Source organism: Lissotriton helveticus, chromosome 5_1 (genome assembly GCF_964261635.1).
Source record: "Lissotriton helveticus chromosome 5_1, aLisHel1.1, whole genome shotgun sequence".
Classification (NCBI taxonomy): Eukaryota; Metazoa; Chordata; class Amphibia; order Caudata; family Salamandridae; genus Lissotriton; species Lissotriton helveticus.
The window spans coordinates 94,642,366-94,664,724 of record NC_136065.1 but is presented as its reverse complement, the minus strand read 5'-3'; the positions used below and the strand labels follow the sequence as shown (position 1 = coordinate 94,664,724).

The 22,359-nt window shown below is 45.3% G+C and overlaps 1 protein-coding gene across 1 annotated transcript in view; it reads left to right on the top strand.

Annotated features, from left to right (window-relative positions):
* LOC144752400 (E3 ubiquitin-protein ligase TRIM39-like) overlaps nucleotides 1-21,433 on the top strand; it is a 270,934-nt gene extending 249,501 nt beyond the window's left edge. The window contains exon 6 of the mRNA XM_078640332.1: nucleotides 19,392-21,433. Within this exon, the coding sequence (XP_078496458.1) occupies nucleotides 19,392-19,906 (515 nt within the window). The 3' untranslated portion in view covers nucleotides 19,907-21,433. The remainder of the gene's footprint in view (nucleotides 1-19,391) is intronic.
* The last annotated feature ends 926 nt before the right edge of the window (nucleotides 21,434-22,359 follow it).

Genomic DNA, 22,359 nt, shown 5'->3' with positions numbered 1-22,359 from the left:
CACGGCCCAGTGCCTGCGTCTCAAACAACAGGAACGCAGAGAATACCTCGAGGAAGTGACTAGGTCACGACTGAAGGCCACACAACATAAGGTGTACAAGACCGGCGATAAGTCTGGGAGCTCCTGGTATGGCTCGTCAAAAGGGAGCAAGGTAAGAAATGGGTAGCACAAATCCGAACACAAGATGGTCTAGTTGTAGCTGACCCACAGACAGTAAATAGTACACACATTGGCGCACCACTTTCAGCAGGTCTACACGTCATTGTCCACCATGACTACGGAAGAGGCTCTGACTTACATACAAGATATCAATATGCCCAAGCTCACACCAGAAGCGGCTCTCACGCTCGAGGCCGATCTTACGGTCGAGGAGATACAGGTGGCGATCGGATCTTTGCAATCAGGGAAGGCGTTGGGCCCCAATGGTGTACCCATTGAACTTTATAAAAAGACGGCTGGGATAGTTGCCCCACATTTGTTAAATATGTACTTTGATAGTCTACAGTCAGGAGAACATTCCACTAGATTAGCGGATGGCCACCATTGTAGCGATCCCAAAACCCGGTAAGCTCCCGAAGACTTTCCCTCAAACCGCCCCATATCTTTAATCAACGCAGAGGCTAAAATCCTCACGAAACTCCTTGCGATAAGACTGACCTCGCATCTTACGACTCTGATACACCCGGATTCATGCCAGGTAGAAACACGTCTCTTAATTTGAGACGCCTGCATGGGGTGATGGCCCTTATACCATATATCCAGAAGCCAGCCATTATCATTTCCTTAGACGCCCTAATGCATTTCGATATGGTGGAATGGCCCTTCCTTTTCGCAGTGCTTACTGATCTAGGCTTCAGCCCTAAATGTTGTGCTTGGATACGCCTACTGTATACTAAACCAATGGCACATGTTACAGCAAATGGTCATATCTCTAAAGACTTTCCATTGACACATGAGACACGCCAAGGCTGTCCACTATCACCGCTACTGTTCGCTCTTGTGCTGGAACCACTGGCAGCGTGGTTTAGATGGAAACCGATGATTTGTGGGATTAGGTGGGCGGAAGGGTGAGAAGACCGCATTTCATTATATGCGGATGATGTTTTGTTGTATATGGCCTCCCCTAAGCGCTCCATTGTGGTGCTCCTAAATATTTGTGAACTCTTTGGCCGGGCATCTGGCTATACCATAAATTGGTCCAAATCGATCTTGTTTGTGCTTCATGGCCCTCAGCCGCAACTCCCCAGGGATTGTCCACTGCAGGTTGCTGGGGACAGATTTAAGTACTTAGGTATTCATATAACGCCTAATTCAGACGTGTTCTTCAAAAAGAATCTAATGCCTCCCCTAGAGCGTTTAAAAAGAGATGCAATACACTGGGGCGCTTTACCGCTTACGGGGAAGGCAGCGCTTTTTAAAATGATGGTGCTTCCTTGATTTCTGTATGCTTTAGAAAACGCACTATTCCCAGTGCCGCCCAGTTACTTCAGGGCGATAGCAGCTGAGTTCTCCAATCTGCTGTAGGAAAACAAACCGGCGCTCATAGCACAAAACAAATTAGTTAGAGGGTGGTATGATGGCGGAATAGCTCTTCCAAACATCCAATTGTACTATTGGGCAGCTCAGTTGAAAATTATCAATCAGTGGATTCATGCCCCGCAAATGGACCCCGCGTTCCAAGCAGATAGACATGGGCTGGGAGAAGAGGGAATTATGTCAGCACTTTACAACAAAAAACGCCCCCCTTCGCTAATCGGACCTACAATCCATACAGTCAACATATGGCACGCAGCACACGCTAAATTGGACTGGCAAGGAGTTATAACCCAACTTACTCTGCTTTGGGATACATGGCGGCTTGGGCGACTTAAGAACAGTAAGGGATTTGCCCAATGGGATGCGATCGGCATCTCCACGGTGGGTGATCTATGAAATAAATGGGAAGTGATCACATTTGAATGTCTGCAAGGACAGTATGACCTAGCACCCTCGGAAATATTCCAATGTCTGCAGATCAAACATGCACTGCAAGCAGCCTTACCCCCTGGCACCGAGGTCCCAGAGGCCACTCCCCTAGAAGATAGGCTGTTGTCTGACTACATGCATAAAAAGGCCACTTCCTTCACTTCCCGAAAGCTAGTTAACAATTTACCTGATCCTACTGAGGCGCTCAGGGAAAAATGGGCCCGAGATATAGGGGAACTTGATGACACTGACTGGCAGGAGGCACTAGCGTCCCCACCTGAGGTGGGAATACCCTCGAAGCTCAGATTAGTACAACTCAAAATACTACATCGCACCTACTACGCTAGACTAACCCTCTGCAAAATAGGGGCAATCCAGCACCCATTCTGCCTACGAAAGTGTGGGGAGGAGAGTATGTTTTTTTACACCATATGGCAATGTCCGAAGATAGAAGCATATTGGGTAAAAGTGATGAGAACGATATCACAGACTGAGGAGGTGTCACTGGTACCGGGCCAGACAGGTGTATGTTGAATGATTGGGAGCCGAATGACCTTACTCACCCAGCACAGGATTGGGCCACACTGGGGATAACGATTGCAAAGCGTAATGTTGCCTAAAAAAGGGTGTTTGGAAGAATCACCGACGCTTGCTGCATGTTGCAAAGACATGGACACCGCTATGGTGGTCGAAAAAGCAGTGTTCGTTAATCGAGGCTATCCTCGAAAGTGGAATAAGATATGGGGGGCCTGGAATAAATTTAGGGGCTACATCTGTGAACCGCCAAGAGTGGAGACAGATGAGGTATCTGATGGGGAGGATGGAGGGACGCTGCGAGATTAATATGTGGAATAATACTATGCCTTTTGTATTGTGGAAATTAAGGTGGTAAAATGTCAAGTGAATGTGTAACAATGAACTGCAATGTATGTAAGTGCTCTGTGATTAGTTTATGCCCTGATCTAAATAAAAAGAATACAAAAATATATATATATCTCCTGATTTGTGAGACAGATGTTTTGGATTTTGTGCCTGGTGCTTTCTTGCATAGACACCTCATACCGGCGGAGTCTTTTGTATGCTGTCCCTGCCGCTGAGTATATTTTTTACCTTTCTGGAAGTGTGGGCCCGCCTTCGCTTTCCTACCAAGCTGTCTTTACTCTGACGAGTTTTTTAACAACTTGTTCTGTGACCTATGCCCTCGTTGGAGTTCATCCAGGCACTCACTCAGCCTGTCAGGAACTTGCTGTGAGACCGGGCGGCCTTTGTGTCTCCGTCTTTGATCCTTTGACGAGATGCCGGTTAACCTGGTGGTGCCGCTTTCTTCCGTGGTGCGCCTTGTTCTCCTTGGGCCCAACCTACTGAGGAACTTCCTTCGCCTTTCCGGTTGCCATGCCTTCGGATTCCTCGGCCATTGGGGTGTCAACGTAGCGTTCCTTCTTGCCAGCCTCGCAGTGTGATATTCCATCCAGGCCTTCATCTACGCCCCAAGCCTCAATTAACACCACCCCCTAGACTCGGCAATGGCAAGATGATTCACTGAGGCATTTCACGTGATTGCCGGACTGAGGGAGTAATTAACCTAGACAGCAGCCTCGCCACACATCATGTCGATCACAGGACAGGCACGCGTCGCATAATTCTTGTTCAGCCTGTCGACCTTCCACCATTATATACGTCTTCAGTGGAGACATTTAGACTAGCATTCCACTCTGGTATTTCACAGAGACAGGCACACTCTTTAATTCACTATTGACAGAGGGATGTCCATAGCCTGTCAGCAATGTTTCAGTGATAGGCACACTTCATCTACTTGCCGATACACCTCCACAGGTGTCATCGTGGCAATAAGCCTGCCGCCTTTGTGCTTCACAGGGACAGGCACACTTCCTCATATTTCTGCCTTAATTGCTGCCACACATCCAACTTCGGTCACGCCTGCCACATTTGTGCCTCTCAGTGACAGGCACACTATCAAACATAACGTCTACATTTTTATCTGTTCACGTGGTGACATGCACACGAATACGTGTGTCACGTTTGCATCAGTGATACTCACACTAACAACATTTCTTCAGCTCCTCCATGATTATTCATGATTTCTCGTGGTGACGCGCAAGATGGCCTTTCAAGATGAGCTATTCCCTCCTCTGCACTCCATCTGTTGTCAATCATTGACTACAGCGACAGTCCCAGACAGTTGGAAGATGGCAATTGTAACACCTTTGTTGAAAAAGGCTTCTTTGGACCCTCTCTGTTCGGCTAATTACAGGCCGATTTCGCTATTACCATTTGCGATAAAAATTCTCGAGAGATGGGTCACAAGAGCTTTATCCAACTTCCTGGAAATAAATCTCTGCCTGGATGCTGCACAATTTGGCTTTAGGCCAGCTCATGGCACCGAGACGGCCTTGGTCACCGTGTTGGATGACCTGCGAACGCGAGTCGACAAGGGCAAGTCTGCATTTTTGGTGCTACTTGACATGTCGGCCGCGTTCGACACGGTGGACCATGAGGTATTACTTGGCCGTCTTCGGAATGCGGGAGTGAGTGGTCTGGCCCTAGACTGGCTCACTTCTTATTTGGACAATAGACAACAAGCCGTGGCATTACCACCATTTCGATCAGCCACTCGGCAGGTGAAACAAGGAGTCCCCCAAGGATCGGCGATTAGTCCGATCCTATTTAATATATATCTCCGTCCCTTGGTAGCACTGATAAAGTCATTCGGCATATCAGTCATCAATTATACCGATGACACTCAGTTGATTTTTTCATTTGAGGGATCGGAGGCTATTTCAAGGGATGCCTTTCACCGTTGTATGTCGGCAACAGCAGCATGGCTGCGAGCCAACGCGTTGCAATATAATGGGTCAAAAACGGAGGTACTTTACTGCTCCTTGGACCGAACTCCTCGTACATTACCGGCTGATTATTGGCCAATGTCCATCCCGGGTTCGGTGGAGGCTGCAGAATCAGCTTGCAATTTGGGAGTTCTATTTGAACCCAATTTGCAGCTTGATGCTTCCAGAAATAGGACGGCAGCGACGTGTATGGGCTTGCTCCGTGCCCTACGGAAAATCTTGCCACTTCTTCCTCTGGGTTCCAGAGCAGAGGTAGTGCGTAGTTCCATCCTCAGTAGGTTAGACTACTGTAACGCACTACTTCTGGGTGCCCCGAAGACTCTGGTCCTTAAACTCCAAAGGATCCAGAACATGGCCGCTAAATTGGCCTTGTCTCGACCGCGATCCGCCTCTTCATCGGCAGCTCTGGCCGACCTTCATTGGCTTCCAGTCCAGCAGAGAATTGCATTTAAAGCTCTATGTCTTGTTTTTAGGGCCCTGCACGGACTGGGACCAATACCCCTTCAGAATCTTTTCTCCTGGTATCAGGCAGCCAGACTTTTGAGATCCTCTTCGGCTTTCCTGGTAAGGGTCCCCAGGATAAACAGAGTGAGGATGGGTGGTCGTGCCTTTAGTTTTACGGCCGCCACGTTGTGGAACACTCTACCTCTGGCACTGAGGAGTTGCCATGATCTGCCTACGTTTAAAAGGGACCTTAAGACCCACTTGTTCCCTAGAGTAATGTAGCTTATTTAACAGATGTATGGATAGGTCTCAGCGGCAGGATACCCTTTGGGTGACAGCTGCGCTTAATAAGCAATAAATACATACATATACTTGTGTCACAACTGCACCCGTGATACTCTCCGTTCCTCCTTTTATAATTGTTTCTCTTTCCTCCATAATTTTTCAACCAGCCTGCCAGTATGGCTCAACCTCCACCATTGAGTTTGGTGAGCCTAATAGCCCTTGGAAAGAATGGGTTAAAGTTTTCGAATCTTATTTAATGCTATCAGGGGAGAGAAATTTAGCCAGATAAGGAAGCAACATATTTTACTACATAATCTTGGTACTCTTGGCACAAAGATTTTTTACATATTACCAGACCTCGATCAAGGTTCCAGTATGGACGCAGAAGTAGATCTTTACAAATTAGCCCTACTTAAATTATAAATACACTTTGGAGACAAAGTGTATATAGTCCTTGAACAGCGCAAATTTTTCAGTAGAGTTCAAGGAAAGCAAGAGAGTATTTCTAATTACATAGCAGTGTTAAGAGGGCTGAGTGAACTTTGCGAATTCGGGGATCTCAACGATTCCCTTATTAGAGACCAACTCATAAGGTGTACAAACAACTCCAAAATTCAAGAGAAGCTGTTACAGAAGCAATCTATTCTTCACAATGCTATCGAGTTAGCCAAGTCAATAGAACACACTGCCTTATGCATAACTGAAATGAAATCACCTACCAATAACGAACAGGTGTCAGAAATTGCCAGTTTATCTATGGAAGATGTGATTTGCAAAATAAAAGAGAAGAGTCCTGACCACATACGAAATAGTGAAACAAGTTAACTGAAATGTTACCGCTATGGCAGTAGTAACAACTTAGCCAACCATCCAAATTGTCTAGCCAGGACCTCTACCTGCAGAAAGTGTAATAAAAAAGGGCACTTAGCCAGAGTGTGCCATAGCATTCCCAAAAAAGCTAACAATGTTAATGACGCCTTTGACAATAAAACCCAAAGTGTGACGAAAATGGTTTTTCATATATATTAACACAATGAAATAAATCAGATTAAGTACCAACAATGCAATATTTCGTTGTATGGCAAAATGATTAAGATGTTTGCAGGTTCATGCTCGCCATTCACATTCCTCAACATCTCGAACTTCAAGAACATGAAGATTTGCGAAGAGAAGGAACTACTGATTGCTGACATTTCCCCTAGTAGCTACACCAGGGATTCCATCCTGGTAAGAGGGATGGTTAAATCTTGCATCACTTTCAAAGACCGTTCCACCACAGGCAAGGTCTACATTGTTGATGATGGGTCTAATCTTCCTGACTGGCAACACCAGAAGGAGCTCGGTATCACCCTTGACCCAAATAATACAGAACAAGTACTTGCCATAGGCCGCTCTGTGACAGGCAAAGAGATCTGTGGTCAGTTCCCTGAAGGGTTTACAACCAAATTAGGGCTTCTCAAACACTTCCAGCACTGCATTAAGTTAAAACCTAATGCAAAACCTATAGTACCAAATACTAGACCCATATCACACCTCCTGTGGGGACCACTTAAACAAGAATTAACCAAGTTCCAAAATCTAGGCATCATCCAACCCATTGACTGTTCCGAATGGGTCACCCCCATTGTCATTGCAAAGAAAGCACATGGGGAGGACATCAGACTTTGCATTGATCTCACAGATCTTAATGACAGTATCCTTATTGAGAGGCACCCTTTGCCCCTCATACACGAAATCCTGAGCACCATGGGAGAGGCATCATGCTTTAGTGTTCTGGACCTTTCTATGGCATACCACCAGGTGGGAATACACCAGATTCTAGGGAATTTACAGCATTCACCACACTTCCATAGGATCATTCATGTTCTGCAAGATGCCATTTGGTCTGGCCTCTGCCGCTGCTGTTTTAAAAAAAATCATGTAACACATTTTAGATGGCATACCCAAGACTTTATGCTTCCAGGATGACGTTTTAATATATGGTACCACCACAGAAGAACATAATAAATCTCTAAATCAAGTACTTTCCTAATTCAAAGAGGCACGTTCAAAGAAGAGACATGCCAAATAGGGGTAGGGGCAGTCCACTATCTTGGGCACACTATTTGAAAGGATAGTTTCAAACCAAAAATGTGCCTTGTTGAGGCAGTGAAGAATGCTCCTGCTCCCACCTTGAAACAAGAACTTTTGCCATTCTTAGGCCTTGATGAATACATGGTGAAATATGTCAAAGATGTTGCCGATTCGACAAACAAGCTCAGAGAACTTACAAAAAACCACACACAGTTCATTTGACAAGAGGAGCACCAATTATCTTTTGAAAAAGTTAAGTGTGCCATTCTCTCTACTCCTTACCTATGTAACTTTGATCCATGCAGAAAAACTATACTCACCACCGACGCTAGTGACAAGGGTCTTGGTGCCACACTGTCCCAAGTCATTAATGGCGAGGAACGCAATATAGCCTTTGCCTCAGGCACCCATAGCAATTCTGAAAAATATTACTCTGTACTTAAGAAATAAGCTCTCTTGTGCTTCTGGGCTATCAAGCACTTTAGATTCTATGTATGGGGTATCAAAATTACTGTGCAAATCGACCACAAGCTGGTCAACCCTAGGGGTGCTTTCAACAGTACTCCCAGGGTGGCTCGATGGGTATTGGAATTAGAAGGTTTCTGTTTCAAACTTGAATACGTTGCAGGTGAACTCTACTCAGCTGCCGACTTCCTTTCAAGAGCGCCTTCAAACGTGGAAGAACAATATGAAACCACAGAGTACCCCATTTTAGAAATCCACTCATCTACTATTAGCTCTACCGAATGGTTTGTTAGCCAGAGTCAAGATACAGTTCTAACTTAATTGGAAAATTACACTTTCTTTGCATGGTTGGCCAAATACATGTAATGAAGTCGAGCAAGAAGTTGGTAAATTTTGGGAAATCAGGCGCAAAATTAATCTACACCAAGACTGCATTTGGAGAAATGACAAAATAATACCTGTTGCAGGATTAAGAAACAACATTTTTGATCTTGTCCATGAAGGCCACCTAGGCCGAAGTGTAACCAAATTCAGACTCAGATAGCGCTATTGGTTTCCTAACATGGATTCACTGGTGGAAGCCAAAGTAAAGAACTGTTACGTGTGCACCAACCGTGACAAATCTAAAGTTACACAAAAAGCGCCATTGTCTCCAGTATCTATCCAGTGTAAACCATGGGACAAACAAGCTCTAGATTTTATAGGTCCTTTCAACAGAAGTAACTAAACATTGTGCATTTGTACTAACTGATTACCAATCTCACTGGGTGGTCATCAGGATGTTTAACCAAACTACAACTGAGACACTTATCAATTTCCTAAGAGACACATTTGCATCAGAAGGCATCCCAAGTATAGTTACAGACAACGGTGTGCAGTTAACTTCAATAGCTATGACATCTTTCCTATCTAACGTAGGCATCACACACTTCAAAACTGCTCTTTACTGTCCCCAGGCCAACGGTCCGGTAGAAAGGATCAACCGAATGATCAAAGAAAACATCCAACTTGCTTGCATCAACCACTTGCCAGTGGAAAGAGTCCTACAAGACATGCTATGGGCCTACCATACTACACCCAACCAAGTCACAGGCATCTCCCCATTCTCATCCCTCAAAGGGAGAAAACCTGGTACTAAATTCTTTCCAAATTGGATTGGTGGGGGGGAAGCAGTTAAGCAGAATATTAGAGTAACAAGCACCAAAGTTGCTGCACCTCAAGCCAAATATAAACGTCAAAAATGGAACCAAACAACAGAAGTGGGCTGTGACTGGGTATCCATAAAAAGGCCCAACACGCAGTGGGGAAACTGAATCCAAGCTGGGGCATGGATAGGTTATCGAGATTCCCTGCTCCAGACTTGGCGCTAGCAGGAACCTCCTGCTCAACGAATCTCATAATAGTTTTCCCGCACTACCGCAAAGAGTCAGCGAAAAATCCCTGCTAACTACTATTGACTTGAAGAATTAGATTTTGTCTGTTTACCTTTATTACTAATCTTTGTCTCCTTTTCATTATGGGAGGAAGATGTTATAATTTCATATCTTTTACCTGTCTTATTTCTATGCATTTATTATTCCTCTCCTATTATTGGAGCTGCCCTTTGTCATTCCTTCGCCCTCTCACCCCTCCTCTTTTTCCCCTTTTAGTACAACCCTACTGTTGCCCGTGAGGCTAATTTAGAATGTGGGTGACAGACTGTGTTTCATGACTGAGCAGCTGCTGGTTATGGAACTGTGGAGGTATAAATAAAGAGTTCACTTACCTTTACATAGTGTCCTCTACTTCGTAACAGCAGTTTAATGCCTAGTATAGTATATCTTCCAGTTCGTCTGTCACTCTGTGCCATGTAATGCAGTGTACTGCCTACTACAGTATACGTTCCAGTACCTCTGTCGCACTGTACAATCTAATGCAGTGTACTGACTAGTACTGTACACTTTCTGATAGCTCTGTCATTCTGTACCATCTAATGCAGTGTACTGACTAGTACTGTACACCTTCTAGAAGTTCTCTTACTCTGTACCATCTAATGCAGTGTACTGACTAGTACTGTACACCTTCTAGAAGTTCTCTTACTCTGTACCATCAAATGCTGTGTACTGAGTAGAATAGTATATCTTCCAGTACATCTGTCACTCTGTGCCATGTAATGCTGTGTACTGACTAGTAAAGTATACTTTCCAGTTCCTCTGTCGCTCTTTACCATCTAATGCAGTGTACTGTCTAGTACTGTACACTTTCTAGTATCTCTCTTACTCGGCACCATCTAATGCAGTGTACTGTCTAGTACTGTACACTTTCTAGTATCTCTCTTACTCGGCACCATCTAATGCAGTCTACTGATTAGTACAGTATACCTTCTAGTAGCTCTGTCATTCTGTACCATCAAATGCAGTGTACTGGTTAGTTCTGTATACCTTGGAGTGGGTTTGTAACTCTGTGCCATCTGATGCAGTGTACTTGCACGTACAGTATACCTACTAGTAGCTCTGTCACTCTGTGGCAAGTAACGTAGTGTACGGACTATTACAGTATACCTTCCAGTACCTCTGTTGCTCTGTACCATCTAATGCAGTATACTGACTAGTACTATATACCTTCTACTAGTTCTCTTACTCTGTACCATCTAATGCAGTGTACTGACCAGTACTATATACCTTGGAGTGAGGCTGTCACCCTGTGCCATCTAATGCTGTTTAATACATATTATACGTGTGCCACTCCGTGCTATGTAATGCGGTGAACTGACTAGTAAAGTATACCTTCCAGTACCTCTGTCACTCTGTACCATCTAATGCAGTATACTGACTAGTACTGTGCACTTTCTAATACCTCTCTTACTATCTACCATCTAATGCAGTGTATTGATTAGTTCTGTACACTTTCTAGTACCTCTCTTGCTCTGCACCATCTAATCCAGTGTACTGACTAGTACAGTATACCTTCCAGTACCTCTGTCACTCTGTACCATCGAATGCAGTGTACTGACTAGTACTGTATACTTTCTAATAGCTCTCTTACTCTGCAATATCTAATGCAGTGTACTTACTAGTACACTATATCTGTCAGTACCTCTGTCACTCTGTGCTGTCTAATGCGGTGTACTTACTAGTACTGTACACCTTCTAGTAGTTCTCTTACTCTGTACCACCTAATGCAGGGTACTGACCATAACTATATACCTTGGAGCAGCACTGTCACTCTGTACCATCAAATACAGTATACTGATCATTACTATATACCTTGGAGTCGCTCTCTCACTCTGTACCTTCAAAAGCAGTGTACTGAGTCGTACTGTATACCTTGGAGTGGGGCTGTCACCCTGTGTCATCTAATTCAGTTTAATGTGTGGTATAGTATATCCTCCAGTACGTCTGTCACTATGTGCCATGTAATGCAGTGTATACCTTCCAGTACATTTGTCTCTCTGTACCATCTAATGCAGTGTACTCACTAGTGCTGTACACTTTCTAATAGCTCTCTTACTCTGCACTATCTAATGCTGTGTACTGACTAGTACTATATACCTTGGAGTAGCTTGTCACTCTGTACCATCTAATGCAGTGTACCGACTAGTACAGTATAACTTCTAACAGCTCTTTCACTCTGTGCCATCTAATTCAGTTTAAAGCCTAGTATAGTTTGTCTTCCAGTATGTCTGTCACTCTGTGCCATCGAATGCAGTGTACTGTCTAGTACTGTACACTTTCTAGTAGCTCTCTTACTCAGCACCATCTAAGGCAGTGTACTGACTAGTACAGTGTACCTTCTAGTAGCGCTGTCACTCTGTACCATAAAATGCAGTGTACTGAGTAGTACTGTATACCTTGGAGTGGGTTTGTCACTCTGTCTCATCTAATGCAGTGTACTGACAAGTACAGTAAACCTTTTAGTAGCTCTGTTACTCTGTCATCTAATGCAGTTTCCTGACTAGTGCAGTATACTTCCCAGTGCCTCTGTCACTCTGTGTGAAGTAATGCAGTGTATTGACTAGTACAGTATACCTTCCTGTACCTCTTTCGCTCTGTACCATATAATGCGGTGCACTGTCTAGTACTGTACACCTTCTAGTATTTTCCTTACACTGTTCCATCTAATACAGTGTATTGACCAGTACTATATACCATGGAATAGCTCTGTCACTCTGTACCATCAAATGCAGTTAACTGAGTAGTACTTTCGACCTCGGAGTAGGGTTGTCACTCTGTGCCATCTAATGCAGTTGAATGCCTTGTATAGTATATCTACCAGTAACTCTGTCACTCTGTGTCATGTAATGCAGTGTACGGACTAGTATAGTATACCATCCAGTAGCTCTATCACTCTGTATCATCTAATGCAGTGTTATGTTATGTTGTTATGTTATGTTAATTATTATTTATTCAGCGCACGTACGCCCGTAGGCTTCATGGCGCTATCGAGGTTTGTGAGAACACAGCATAACATCTGAAAATACGTTTGTGCAAAGGTACATTTCACCCCTATTTATGAATAGGCCTGTCTAAAGAGCCATGTTTTAAAAATTTGTCTGAAAGTAAGAAGAGTATCACACTGTCTTAGAGACAATGGGAGGGCATTCCATAGGGAGGCGGCAAGATAATGAAAACCGCTGCCTCCCTGACGTTTTTTCTTGAATGGAGGGACCCTTAGTAGTTCTTGATGGGCTAAACGGAGAATACGTAAGGGGGTATATTTGCATACCAGGTTCTTTATGAATTTGGGGCCCTTACCCTGCAGAGCTTTAAAGATAATGCAGCCGGCTTTAAATGCAACTCTCTGGGCTACCGGTAGCCAGTGCAGGTTTTCTATTTCTGGCCTAATGGATTGCCATTTAGGTTGTTTACTTATAAGCCTGGCTGCCTGGTTCTGGACATACTGTAATCTCCTAAGCTGACCTACTGGGAGACCAAGATACAAGCTGTTTGAAAAATCAAGCCGAGATAACACCAAAGCGATAATTACCTGGATCAGGGCTGAGTGAGTTAAAAAGTGGGCGATTTTTTTTATTTTCCTCAATTGGAAAAAACTGGATGAAACTACCATCCCTATATGGTTTTTTAACGATAAATCCTCACTAACAGTCACTCCCAGGCTCTTCACAGTATGGGATTTAGTAGGAGGAGTTCCCATATCGGATGGCCAGAAGTGGGGTCCCCAGCTGATTTCACTTTTCCCGGGCAAGATAAGTTCTGTCTTGCCCGGGTTAAGCTTGAGATGGTTCAGAGTCATCCATCTCTGGATATGGGACATAGTTTTTTGAAATTCAGCCACTGCATCAGAGGAATCCAGGAAAAAAATAAGTTGCAAATCGTCCGCATAATTAAAAATTGTAACTTTGTGGCTTTTCAAAGAATACAATAGGGGACGTAAGTATAAATTAAAAAGTAACGGGGACAAAGACGATCCTTGCGGTACTCCACAAGTAGAGACAGTTTTTGGGGCTGTGAACATCCCCAATCTAACGGACTGAGAGCGTTCAGAAATAAAAGATTTTAACCAACTCAAGGCATGGCCCCTGAGGCCGGCCTGCTCGACACATTTGACAAGAATGGAAAAATCAACCGTGTCGAACGCGGCCGACAAATCCAGGAGCACCAATGCCTGATGAGCGTCTCTGTCTGCGTTAGATCTCAGGGTGTTCTGGACCGCCAGTATCACTGTCTCAGTCGAGTGGCCTGGGCGGAAACCTGCCTGATTCGGTTCCAGGTATTCAGTAGATTCAATAAAATTTGACAGACAATTAGACACATGGGCTTCTAATATTTTTGACAGATAGGGTAAAAGGGAAATTGGCCTATAATTCGTAAGATCATGTGGGTCAGTTCCAGATTTCTTGGTTAAAGGAATCAGCAAAGCATGCTTAAACCCACTAGGTACCTTGCCTTGTGCAAGTGAGTTATTCAATAGAGGAAGGATACTTTGAGGAATGGCAAGTCCTATTTCTTTAAAAATATAAGGCGGGCAAATATCATCAGGGGATCCAGATTTGACACGGGTAAGGAGATCAAACAGAGTTTTGAACTCGATGGGAGAAAAGGTGTCTAGTGTAAACGGATTATAGAATATATCATCTATTGGAGTTGGCATGGGAAGACTAGATATATTCTGTTTTATAGTAATAATTTTGTCCCTGAAAAAAATCATTCAGTAAATTGCATAATTTTTGAGTAGGAATTATTGGGAGAGCTGTCCTATCGTCGTTGCAAAGATTGTTTACTGTATCAAATATCTCTTTTGATTTATTCAGGGAGTTCATAATTTTCGATGAAAAGTAATTGATTTTGTATTGTAAGAGAGTTTTTTGATATTTTTTCTAGCAGAACAGTAAATCTCTTTATCCTGTGGTAAATATTTGGCTCTCCATTTCCTTTCTTTCTGTCTAATCTCAAGTTTTAATTTCTTCAATTCTGGAGTAAAACCAGTGACCAGTACTATATACCTTGGAGTAGCTCTGTCACTTTGTACCATCAAATACAGTGTACTGAGTAGTACTGTATACCTTCTAGTAGCTCTGTCACTCTGTACCATCAAATCATGCGTACTGAGTAGTACTGTATACCTTAGAGTGGGGCTGTCACCCTGTGCCATCTAATGCAGTTTAATGTCTCGTACAGTATATCTTCCAGTATGTCTGTCACTCTGTGCCAAGTAATGCAGTGTACAGACTTGTACAGTATACCTTCCAGCACCTCTGTTGCTCGGTACCATCTAATGCAGTGTACTGACTAGTATTGTACACTTTCTAGTATTTGTCTTACACTGTACCATCTAATGCGGTGTACTGACCAGTACTGTATACCTTGGAGTAGCTATGTCACTCTGTGCCATCAAATGCAGTGTACAAGTAGTACTGTATACCTTCAAGTACCTCTGTCACTGTACCATCTAATGCAGTGTACTGACTAGTACTACACACCTTCTATTAGTTCTCTTACTATGTACAATCTAATACAGTGTATTGACCAGTACTATATACCTTGAAGTAGCTCTGTCACTCTGTACCATCTAAAGCAGCGTACTGACCAGTACTATATACCTTGCTGTAGCATGTCACTCTGTACCATCTAATGCAGTGTACTGAATAGTACAGTATACCTTCTAGTAGCTCTGTCACTCTGTATCATCAAATGCTGTGTACTGAGTAGTACTTTATACCTTGGAGTGGGGCTGTCACTCTGTACCATTTAATGCAGTTTAATGCCTAGTGTGAGAAGTTGGCGTGGTATATGCTGTCTACTGGTTATAGTGGGCATCTTGTACCAGTCCAAACAACCCTTATTGATGAATAGGTTTAGACAACCTTTATTGAAAGCTATCCTAGTGGTAGCAATGGAGAGCAGCCTTCAGGCTAAGTCTTAGAGAAATGCAAAGCAGCTTGTTTTTCCAGTCTATAATCTCTTGAATTACCAAATGAAAGGAAAACCACACCAGGTATATATATAAAATATATGTATTTATTCTAAACACACCCTACTTCTCTTTATGAGCCTAGAGGTTAAAGTACACAAGTTATAATCAGAATATCAACAGTAAATAGCACAAAACACGATTGGCTCCAGGGAGAGATCAAACCATTTACTAAATAAGTGGTGTAACCCCACGGAACCACCAAGGTAGTGACACAGGAGACCCACGGGGGACGCGTGCAGTGTATGAACAAAGGCGCGAGCCCCGTACAATGCTATGGGAAAGTCATGGTTGGATTTTGAGCAAACCCCTTTAGACTTAAGAGTTTCTAGGGCCAACAACCACGGGAGTACCGTAGTACTCGAGTTACCTCACCCAGGGAAGCCGGGTGAATAGCTGTTAAATGGTGTCAGGTTTCGTTGTCGTTTTCAATGGCGACCTGCTGCAAAGTGCTGCTGCTGTGAAGAAGAAAAGTGTCCGATGAGATCCAAGCCTGGATCGGAGATGGGAAGAACCTGAAAGCAGAGGGTACAGAGTCTTTGTCACTTGCCAGTGACCAGGGGCACGATAGTCGAATGCCCACTGATGTCGGGTGCTTCAGGTGGGATGATGTGAGCTTGACTCTTGAGCCACATTGACCAGGAGACGTCTGCGAAGACCAGGACCAGGATTCGAGCTGTCCCACGAAGTCTGTCGAGTGCTGCGGTGCCCAAATTGGACCCAACAAGTCTTGGCAACGGCAAGTCTTGTGGAAAGGAATGAATGGCTTTGGTGTGGACCAACAAGGTCCTAGGGACTCCCCAAGCGATGGAGACTCAGGGCAAGCCTGGAGCTACCAGGTAAGCCCATTGGTTTGAAGAATGGCCTCCTTGGGAACCCACAAGTCGACGGACAAGGGATCACGAAGGCACCTTGACCTGCATCAGAAACTGCCAGCTCATGAAGCACTCGGTGAGTGTAGGCTGGCAATCTTCACTGCTCGGGGTCAGGGCTATATGTAACCCAAAGCTCAGCCTCAGAGGTCGCCTCTAAGGTGTTGCTGCTGCAAATCGTCGCGTTGTCCAGGGGTGCGGGTTGCACGGTTGCCACAAGAGATACGGCCCTCAAACTTGCTGAGCGCGCTGATCTTCCTCTTAGACATTTAGAACTCGCCCCCTGAGTTGCAATCTCCTTTGGAGTCCTCAGGAGCTTCGGAGATGCCAACCGGATAGATGCGTCTTTTGGTGTCTGCCAAGCAGGGGAGTTAATCCTTCACTCCAATGGAGATTCATCAGTTATCTAGTCGTGTAGAAGTTCCAAGATTCAGTATCAGAGTTTTGTGCAGGTGTAATCTAAAGTCCTGTTGCTAGGGGTTCCTACTTTATACCCAAGCAAGGGGTCGGACAAACTCTGTGGGCCCTCCTATGGGAGGGACAAGAAAGAGAGGTGGCTACACCCACTTCCTTTATCCAGTTTCACGCCAGAGCAGGGGCTGGTAGCCCCTGGACCGGTTTGAACTGGACTATGCACAGGGACACCAAATGTGCCCCCAGTGCTGACTTCAAAGCACTCTTGGAGTGCAACCACCCAGCCCCCAATACACTAAAGCCTGTCTGGGAGGTGGTCACACCTCCCTGCGACAGGAAACCTATTGTCCAGAATCCCTTGCTGGAGTTTCGTCCAGCAGCAGGAGGCCAGACCCATGTCTGTGGCTAGTAGCATCCATTTTGTGATGCCAGGCCTGTTAAGCTGGTATCGGGTATACCGGTGATGGCATGTTTCTCCCTCTAGAAGGGAGGAATCATACCTTCCCTGCCAGTTCTGGCAGGGAGGTATGATTCCAAGGTGTTTGACACCAAACACGACATGTTTCGGTGCAGCCATTTTAAAGTTAGCATTTACCGCGAGTCGATAATGCACTTGAGTATATGGTATGGCTGCATCACATACAACCGCGGAGAATAGATTTCAAAAGCTGCCGAGGGGCCCTGCTCATGCATGGGCACCATCTCACATGAAAACCAAGCACCCTGCCGTAGGGGCGATTTATATGTGTGATCAGTAGAGATATAGTGAACCTATATCTCAGTAAGGGGTGCATGCACCACCTTACCCAGACTGCAGTAGCAGACCTGTGATGTCATTTTGGATAGCTTCCCAGGGGTGGCATAATACATGCTGCAGCCCCCTGGTAGGCCTCTGGGGTACCTATGCCCTTGGTACATAGTGTACCATATACTAGGGACTCATAAGGGTACCCCAGAATCCAATCTGGAATGTACCTAAAGTATATGGAATCAATTTAGTGGCGAAAGCAGATAGACTGGGGTCCTCATTAGCACTTTCTAGTAGCTTTCTTCTACTCTGTACCAGCTAATTCAGTGTACTGACTAGTTCAGTATACCTTCCAGTACCTCTGTCTCTCTGTATTATCTAATGCACTGTACTGAACAGTCGCCCTCATCCTCCTCGACCTCTCCGCTGCCTTCGACACAGTCTGTCATAGCACCCTTCTACAGCGCCTCAGAAACGTCGGAATCCAAGGAAAAGCACTGGAATGGATCACCTCGTTCCTCACCGGAAGAACCCAGAGAGTCCGCCTCCCACCATTCAAGTCAAAGGCCTCTGAAGTCATCTGCGGCGTGCCACAAGGATCGTCACTCAGCCCCACCCTCTTCAACGTATACATGAGCCCCCTTGCGGCCATCCCTCGCCAACACAATCTCAACATCTCGTACGCTGACGACACTCAACTGATCCTCTCACTCACCAAAGACCCTAACACCGCCAAAACCAACTTACACGAAGGAATGAAAGAAGTAGCCGAATGGATGAAGCACAGCCGTCTGAAACTGAACTCAGACAAAACAGAAGTCCTCATCTTAGGCACCTCCCCCTCCGCCTGGGATGACTCTTGGTGGCCAGAGGCCCTTGGAAAAGCACCCATCCCGACGGACCACGCACGGAACCTGGGCGTCATCCTGGACTCCTCACTCTCGATGACCAGACAAGTCAACGCCGTTTCATCATCTTGCTTCAACATTCTTCGCATGCTCAAAAAAACATTTCGCTGGATCCCCACCGAAACTAGAAAAACGGTCACCCACGCACTGGTCACGAGCCGCCTGGACTACGGAAACACCCTATACGCCGGTACCACCGCAAAACTCCAGAAAAAACTCCAACGCATCCAGAACGCGTCAGCCAGGCTCATACTAGACATCCCGCGTAAAGAACACATCTCTGGTCACCTGAAAAACCTCCACTGGCTCCCCGTAAATAAAAGGATTACTTTCCGCCTCCTAACCCACGCACACAAAGCACTTTACGAACTTGGACCCGAATGCCTCAACACACGACTGTCCTTCTACACCCCCTCCCGTCAGCTACGATCCTCCAACCAAGCCCTTGCCACTGTACCTCGCATCAACAAAACCACCATGGGAGGTAGATCCTTCTCCTACCTTACAGCTAAAACCTGGAACTCACTTCCCGCTCACCTTCGCCTTACTCAGAACCACCCAGCATTCAGAAAGCAACTTAAAACTTGGATATTCGACAAGTAATTCCCCACCCTTCCTCAAGCGCCTTGAGACCCTATGGGTATGTAGCGCGCTATATAAATATCTTGACTTGACTTGACTTGTATTGCACACGTTCCAGTGGGTCTCTTACTCTGTATCATCTAATGTAGTGTACTGACCAGTACTATATACCTTGGAGTAGCTCTGTCACTATGTACCATCAAATGCAGTGTACTGAGTAGTACTGTATACCTTGGAGTGGAGCTGTCACCCTGTGCTCCTTCCAAATGTGGTATAAATTAATCATATGTAAAACAGTAAGCAGTAATTACAGCCTTTATTTGTGTCATTAAATCTCTAATTTTGAATCTCTTCTCTGCAGTGATGGTGACTCTGGATCCTGACACGGCTCATCCTACCCTCCTCCTGTCTGAGGGGGGGAGACGTGTGAGATTGGCAGACACAGAACAGCCCCGGCCGGACTCCCCCATAAGATTCACGTACTACTCCCGTGTGCTGGGCACAGAGGGGTTTACCTCCGGCAGACATTACTGGGAGGTGCAGCTGCTACAGGACGAGGGATTGTGGCATGTTGGGGTCGCAGCAGAGTCTGTGGACAGGAAGGGAGGGTCCACATGGTCACCTCCGTGGGGAGTCTGGGTTGTGCAGGGGTGTGAAGGTCAGTACATGGCTCTCACCTCCCCTGACACCCCTCTGTCCCCACGTGAGAAGCTCCTGAAGCTGGGGGTGTATCTGGACTACGAGGGGGGGCAGCTGTCTCTGTACAATGCTGACTCCATGGAGCTTCTCTACACCTTCCTGTTGGCCCCCTTCAGACAGAGGCTCTTCCCGTACTTCCTGTTCGGGGGAAGAAGAGCGGAGCTGAGGATGGTGTGAGAGCTGCAGGGAGCCTCAGCCCCTCATCCTTCCCTTGCACCCCCCTACAAGGGAGGAGCAGAGCTGAGGCTGGTGTGAGAGCTGCAGGGAGCTTCAGCCCCTCATCCTTCCCTTGCACCCCCTACAGGGGAGGAGCGGAGCTGAGGCTGGTGTGAGAGCTACATGGAGCTTCAGCCCCTCACCCACCCACCCCCTGCAGTGATAACAATGTGACCAGGAGCACAAGGAGAGGCACTTTTAAATAATAAAATGTTCCCTTTGGGGATATGTCTCTTGATATGAAACTGACCCCTACATATCTCTTTTCCTTGTACAATTTTAAAACAAGGGCAGAAAATGTTTGCTATGTGTTTAGGGATAAGTCTCTCAGGAGGGGGCAGTTATTAGGATGTTTATTTCAGCTTTAAAGGGCTCCTCTACCCCTGCAGGCTGCACAGCATGCCCCCATCAGGATTGTTCTCATCGTGACAGAGATGGTGTGGCCCTATAAACAGGCAGCTTTGTGACTTGTCATTATTAAAAAATCATTGACCCTGTATTACCCCGTCGTGACTTACGTCCCACAGTTCGGAGCTCTTGCGCTCTGCTGCAGCCCCTCAGAGTCTCTGCATTGAATGCATTGTTTACACTGGTTCTGTAGTGAACGCTGGGCCTTGCGTGCACACATTGCTATGTAGCTTCAGCTTATTAGACATTTAAACACCATTTTGCCATTTTACAGCTTTTGCACACGACACTGCATGTAACTGTTATTGTAAGTTAGACTGTGTGAATTCATCACATGAAAAAGGCTTGTTTTTAACATTCCTAGACTTACATCGTGACCTCAGTCTGTACAGTATGTGCAGAAGCCTCCAAGGTTATCATAACTATGTAAGCTGTTATTTGGGCTGATTGGCTCACGTTGAGACACAACGGGCCCGATTAACAGAACTAACTTAAGACAAAATCCTAAACTTACTACTTTTGATATTCACAGAAGGCATTTAGTAGTAGTAAAGTTAGGATTATGTCTTAAGTTTGACTTAAGACAGACTTAAGAAAAAATCCTAACTTTACTACTACTAAATGCCTTCTGTGAATACCAAAGGTAGTACGTTTAGGATTTTGTCTTAAGTTAGCTCTGTGAATCGGGCCCAACATGCACACAGTTGCAGCTACCTGAAATTCTGGCGCCTTTAATATTGCACTGCATGCATGATTAAGGCACTTGGAGAAAATCAGTTTCCAGCAAGAGAGAGATTTGCTGATCCTGATGTAATCCACTTCTGCTGATCTTAGAGGTATGGGGTTCCCCATTCAAGCCTAAGAACCTTCTATTATCATATATAATAGTTCTTAGCAAGGGAGGGTGTTATACAAGGCACTGTAGGTCCTGTTTCCACTCGCATTATAAAATGCTTTCTCCTTTTGTATTTTATGGAATTGTAATAATGCTGATTGTATTATTTTTAATCATATGTCTGCTTATGTTAGCAAAAATACTGCATCTCATAACACGTTGTTAAAATAAATATTTTAAACTTTTCCGTGTCTCTATTTACTCACGTTGTGGACTGATATGATAAAACGAAAGAGTGTTCTTTATTCCCACCATTCCTAAGAGTAACCTAAGTTGCATGTTCCGGGTTGTCTAATCATTGGTAGCTTCCCTATAGGATGGAGAGCTAATGTGACACTGATGTTACTTGATTAGGGTTTCTAGGTACTGAGGCGAGTTTTTGGTCCAGCACAATTCACTGAGGTCCTGGGTCTCTGTGCACAGTCCTGTGTATGAGCAGAATCCCTGCGACAGTTTTGCAGCGTGAATCTTTCTGGATTCACTATACTGTGCATATTCCGCAATCTGGTGGTTGGGTCCGGAATCGTAGTCTTTTTTCTCTTTCTTTTTTTTGTAGCCCAGGTGGGCGTCGACGTCCCACCATTTGGTGTACCTTCGGTGACGTCGGCATGCTTCCGGCGGAAGCTACCACCCTTGGGCGCCATCTTCAGATTCTTTTTTCCGCCGTTGGGTCTGGATCGTCGCGTGAAGCTCCAGAGGTTTTGGAGGAGAAAAGGAGGAAATACAACAACTCTTCGACGGTAAAGACCTGAGAAGATTGGGAGAAGAAGACCATCAGAGAAGAGACGACGAAGAAAGGGTAGAACATTGAGATCTTCGACGTCCTTGGAGGAATGCGCACACAGGGGGCCCCCTGAGCGCTGGGATGTACAAGACAACCTTTAAATTCTGCAAAACTGCCACCACAAGTTCGCGCAGAAGGACCATCACCTGGTCTGCAACCTCTGCCTGCCAATCGACCACGAGAGCAGAGACTGCAACGCCTGCTCCGTCTTCAAGCCGAAGACACTCCGAGTTGGAGAGAAACAGAGGACAGCTCACCACACGATGCAGGGCAAGGGACAGGCCCGACGCTTTACGAACTGGGCCTCTCCACCGACGACGAGGACAA